This window comes from Microtus ochrogaster, linkage group LG1 (genome assembly GCF_000317375.1).
Source record: "Microtus ochrogaster isolate Prairie Vole_2 linkage group LG1, MicOch1.0, whole genome shotgun sequence".
Lineage (NCBI taxonomy): Eukaryota > Metazoa > Chordata > Mammalia > Rodentia > Cricetidae > Microtus > Microtus ochrogaster.
Genome location: NC_022027.1, coordinates 17049883 through 17054492, shown reverse-complemented (window position 1 = coordinate 17054492; position 4610 = coordinate 17049883). Strand labels below are relative to the sequence as shown.

The 4610-nt window shown below is 37.8% G+C and overlaps 1 protein-coding gene across 1 annotated transcript; it reads right to left on the bottom strand.

Moving 5' to 3' along the window:
• Nucleotides 1-1012: 1012 nt before the first annotated feature.
• LOC101979023 (C1GALT1-specific chaperone 1-like) lies at nucleotides 1013-1963 on the bottom strand. The gene has a single exon (XM_013350772.1). It carries the CDS (start codon nucleotides 1961-1963, stop codon nucleotides 1013-1015), a length of 951 nt encoding a protein of 316 aa, XP_013206226.1.
• Between the last annotated feature and the right edge of the window lie 2647 nt (nucleotides 1964-4610).

Below are 4610 nucleotides of genomic sequence, written 5' to 3'. Positions count from 1 at the left end.
ACCTCTTCCCCCCAAGTGCCCAGATTAATGGCATGTACCACCACTGGTCAGTTTAATTAAGACTTTTTTTAAAAAAGTATTTTGTTAGTCATAAATTCACAGTTAAAATTTTATTTACATGTTTGGAAACTAAAGACATAAAACTTTAGAGGTGTATACACAAAAGTTTCCCATGTATTTTGTTGTTTATAGTTTAATATGCATCAAATAAATAAATTTATAAATGTGTTTCACGAATTCTAATTGGTCTTAATAATAAAAACTCAGAGTCAGATATTAGCAGGAGAAAGTTGAAAGATCAGAGATACAGAGCAGCCAGTCACTAGTTAATTCTACTCAGACCAAAAATCTGATCCTGTCTCTAGGAAATGTAAGACCGAATGCTCTGAGCTCCTGTCTCCTTCTGCCTTATATTCCTCTTTCCATGCCGCCATACCAGTCCAGTCTCCATCTCTCTAGTGTTGGGATTAAAGGCATGTGATCCCAAGTACTGCAATCAAAGGTGGGAGCTCTGCCTCTCTTAAATCTGTATCAGTCTAGTGTAGACCTGTCTTCCTCTGCCTCCAAGTGCTGGGATTAAAGGATGTGTCACCATTACCTGCCCTCTGTGGCTAGCTCTAACTAGTAGTGGCTTAGCTCTGCAGATTTTTAGAGACAGGGTTGCCCTTTCAGTCGGAGGTAGAGGTAAGAACTAGTGCCTCGTTTCTCTGCTTCTCTGATCTTCAGGCAAGATTTGTTAAATCACAAACAAAATATCACCATATAAATGAATCCTTTATTTGAACTCTTGTTATTATTAAAGCTTTTATTTACAACACGTACAAATTTTACAAGTGCTTTAAGGGAAAATAACACATTATCTAAGGATATAAATTGAACTTCAGTGTGTAATAACACAAAATGATTAGACCAGGAAAGAGGCACTCTCCTGTGTTGGATATATATATATTTTGCAGCCACTAGGGCTTCTGTAGTTATCAAATACAGGCTGTTAATTATTTTTCAGTCATTGTCAGAACCGTTTGGAGGTAAAAAAAACCAAAGCATCATTGAAAAAATGTCCAAATGCCCTAAGACGGTACACCCCGTACATCATCACATGCATCTCATCAGGAGTCAGTCTACTGAAAGTGATGGCCATGTCAGAACAGCATCCTTCCACTATATCCTTCGGGTAGTCAGTAATTGCCTCTTTCATAAACATCCCAATAGTTTTGGTATTAAATAAATTTTTTCCTTCCTCGTCTTCAGCATTTTCTGCCAACACTTCCTCATATCTCAGGCAGTGTGCTAGCAACAGATCTTCAGACATCCTCCAAATCCCTCTTTCCTCTTCCGGACACTCACTTGGACTGACAGTGAGAAGTCTGTTGAATCTTTTCATTGATTCTATACTTAAAACAACTCCTCCGTCCACACTCACATATTCATGGCTTCCGGAAAGTTCAGTGTGTCCTAGATAGAAAGGTTGTGATGGATCTTTTCTTAATAAAAAATACTTTAAGTTTTCGATCACAGCAAATGTGGTGGGATATGCAAGAAAGAACCAGTTATACTGGTCTTTGTATGTATTAAAGGCATATATTGAAGCTTGTTTCATCATCAACCAGGTGTCAGTCTCGTTCACAGTTACTGACTCCAACACCTCAACGTATTCAGAACTGAAGAACTCTGCTTTATCGCAGTGTTTGGCCCAAGTCTCCTTCACTGCAGCCCACAAACTCACATCTTGAGGTGTGACAAGAATGATACAGTAAACCCGGATGCTGTTACTAAGTTCCACGCGTTCAGCTTCTGACATTTTCAAGACTTCTTCTTTGTTAGGAGCTTGCAGGTGGTGATGTTCGTGGTGGTGCATCCTGTTTCTGTGACCTAGCTTAATGTGTCCAAGCATCGTGATCAAGGCAAAGACGGTACTTCCGAGCATCACACCCTTCAAAAACGGGCTGCAGTCTGAAATCATCTTTCTGAGGCTAAAATGGCTTAGCGGTAGAAAGCACAGCCACCTATGGTTTTCTGCTCAAATACAAGCTATTACCTTATACTACTGACCTGTCAGCAATCGATGTGAGTGGTACCCTTAGCGTTGGTTCTCTAAGGAGATGGCAATGTAGGAAGTTGTGGTCTTAAAAGTACGGACAGCCTGAAGGGACAAAGGAGTTTTGCTCGTCACCGGCATTCAGGAGCTGTTTTCTAACTAGGACACCAAAGGAGTCTTGAAAACTACCAGGGTATCTGGGCTCTTTGACCCTAGCAAATAACCATAGCACTCTGTGTAGATACAATAAGTAGCTAAAACCAGAATAAACTCGCTGCTGCAAGTTCAACCAACCACAAAAGCCCAGTTATTTGCCTAAATAACTAACAAAGTTATGGGGAAGGAGCAGTGGTAAGGGTATGTAATAATCAACAATGTCTTCAGGGCACCAACATGAGCTTCAATAAGGTTTTAGTTTATTTTTTCTTTTCTTTAAATTGTTTGCAGAAAAGGATATTCAAGCAAAGCAGAAGTAATCTATAACTGAAAAAGAGAAGCAAAAGATTCAATCGATCTCCTGCAAAGACAGAATTCCATTTCTAGGCTCCCACAAAGCCAATTCGTGCAGTAGGATCAAAAACCCATTGCCATTGTTCTTGAGTTCTCAGTAGTCCTCATTGTCCGCTATGTTCAGCTAGTCCGGTTTTATCCCAGGCTTTTTCAGACCCAGGCCAGCTGGCCTTGGTGATTTCCCAATAGAACATCCCCATCCTCGTGGTCCTGAGTTCCTTGCTCGTGCTCTCTCTCCTTCTGCTCCTGATTTGGACCTTGAGATTTCTGTCCGGTGCTCCAATGTGGGTCTCTGTCTCTGTCTCCTTTCATCGAGCCTAGGCAGTTTGGATGTTCACCTTACTAGACCTGGATGGAGGTGGGCGGTCCTTGGACTTCCCACAGGGCAGGGAACCCTGATTGCTCTTTGGGCTGATGAGGAAGGGGGACTTGGTTGGGGGAGGGGGAGGGAAATGGGAGGCAGTGGCGGGGAGGAGGCAGAAATCTTAAATAAATAAATAAATAAATAAAAAGAATTCCATTTCTATATTCATCTAAAACAATGAAGAAAGACATGTGTTACCACCATGTGCACACTTAATAGTGTGCACTTTTAATAGTAAGAGTTTGCTATGTACCTTTTCTGTCTTATTTCTTTTTTCCTCCATAAGCTTTGCATGTTCAAGGCCCTTTGCATATACTAGACATTGTTCTGACGATGAACTTTTCTAGCATGACTGACTAGATGTGATTTTGTAGCTAATAGGATACATCTTCTCACCATTTGCTCCTAGTTTTCTGAGAAAAGTTTGTCTGCTCTTCCATAATAATATGAATAGTCTGTTCTGTACCCATATTTATGATATATAGATTCCATATTAGTATACTGAACACAGATATACCCAGGCTCATGTGAAACTATGAATGCTTACGTTTATCTATCTTCTATTATAGACGACAGATAGTTTACTGTTTTACCTGTGTGTCATTCAACAATTAGTAAAATATTTTTGGCAGTAACTATGATAATGTATTTTTGTTATTATTAACTAATGCCTAATTGTTCTTTTACCTACCATGCAATGTAATAAGCATGTAGCATTAAATAATTATGAGACATTGACCTAAATATTTCTTTGAAAGATTTCCTGCTTTTATAAAAATGGGGATTTTTTTTGAAGTATTGCTGGGGTAGTGAAAGGATAGTCTAACTTTACATTGAGACTGGGTATGGCCCTCAAATGAAAAATGTTGAAAAAAGATTAATTCAATGAAAACATTGCAATTCTAAATAGAAAGTGATTAAGCAAAACACCCTGCAATTAGTGGGATGTGCATCAATATTTTTTTTTTCCATGACACAGTAAAACAGAAGGCAGTTTGGAAGATGTAGTAAAGACAAATTCATAGCCATTGAAGTTCTAATCCAGCTGTTCTATGTAAAGTTGAATAGCTAAACAAGTTTTACAGTTTCTGATTTTTCTGGCTTTTCAGGAAACTTGCAAATATTTTATGAAGCCTTTTAAAATTCAGTTAAAGAATACCTACACACTGTATTTGAAAACATATAATAAGTACATAGGACATGTTAGGACATTTTCCCTTGCTTTTTTCTTTCAATTTCATATACTTGGAACACTTGTTTGCCTGCCTAATTATAATGTACCTAAGGAGCACACAGTAATTTACTTATATTGAAAGAAAAATGATTCTAACTTATGTAATGCTCTGTCTATAAAAACACACAAATAACAACAATAACACCAAAACCTCTGGCTTTATTAAATGTCAACAGATAGAAATTAATTTTCATAACTGAATTCACTGTGAAAAAAATCTCAGACTCTTAAAATTCAAGATGATCCCTTCTACATCTAACAAAATCCTTAAGTTTTAGAGACATCTAACCAATATCATTGGCTAACTTTCTCAGCTTTTCTTTCTTTCAACATTAACCAGATTAAAATCCAGTTATACATTTAACTTCTACTACATGGATTCTTAAACAGTTCTCTTTCTACTATTTAAATATTTAAGATGAAATGAAAAGACACTGAACCATGTGCGGGTAATAAGCCTGTAA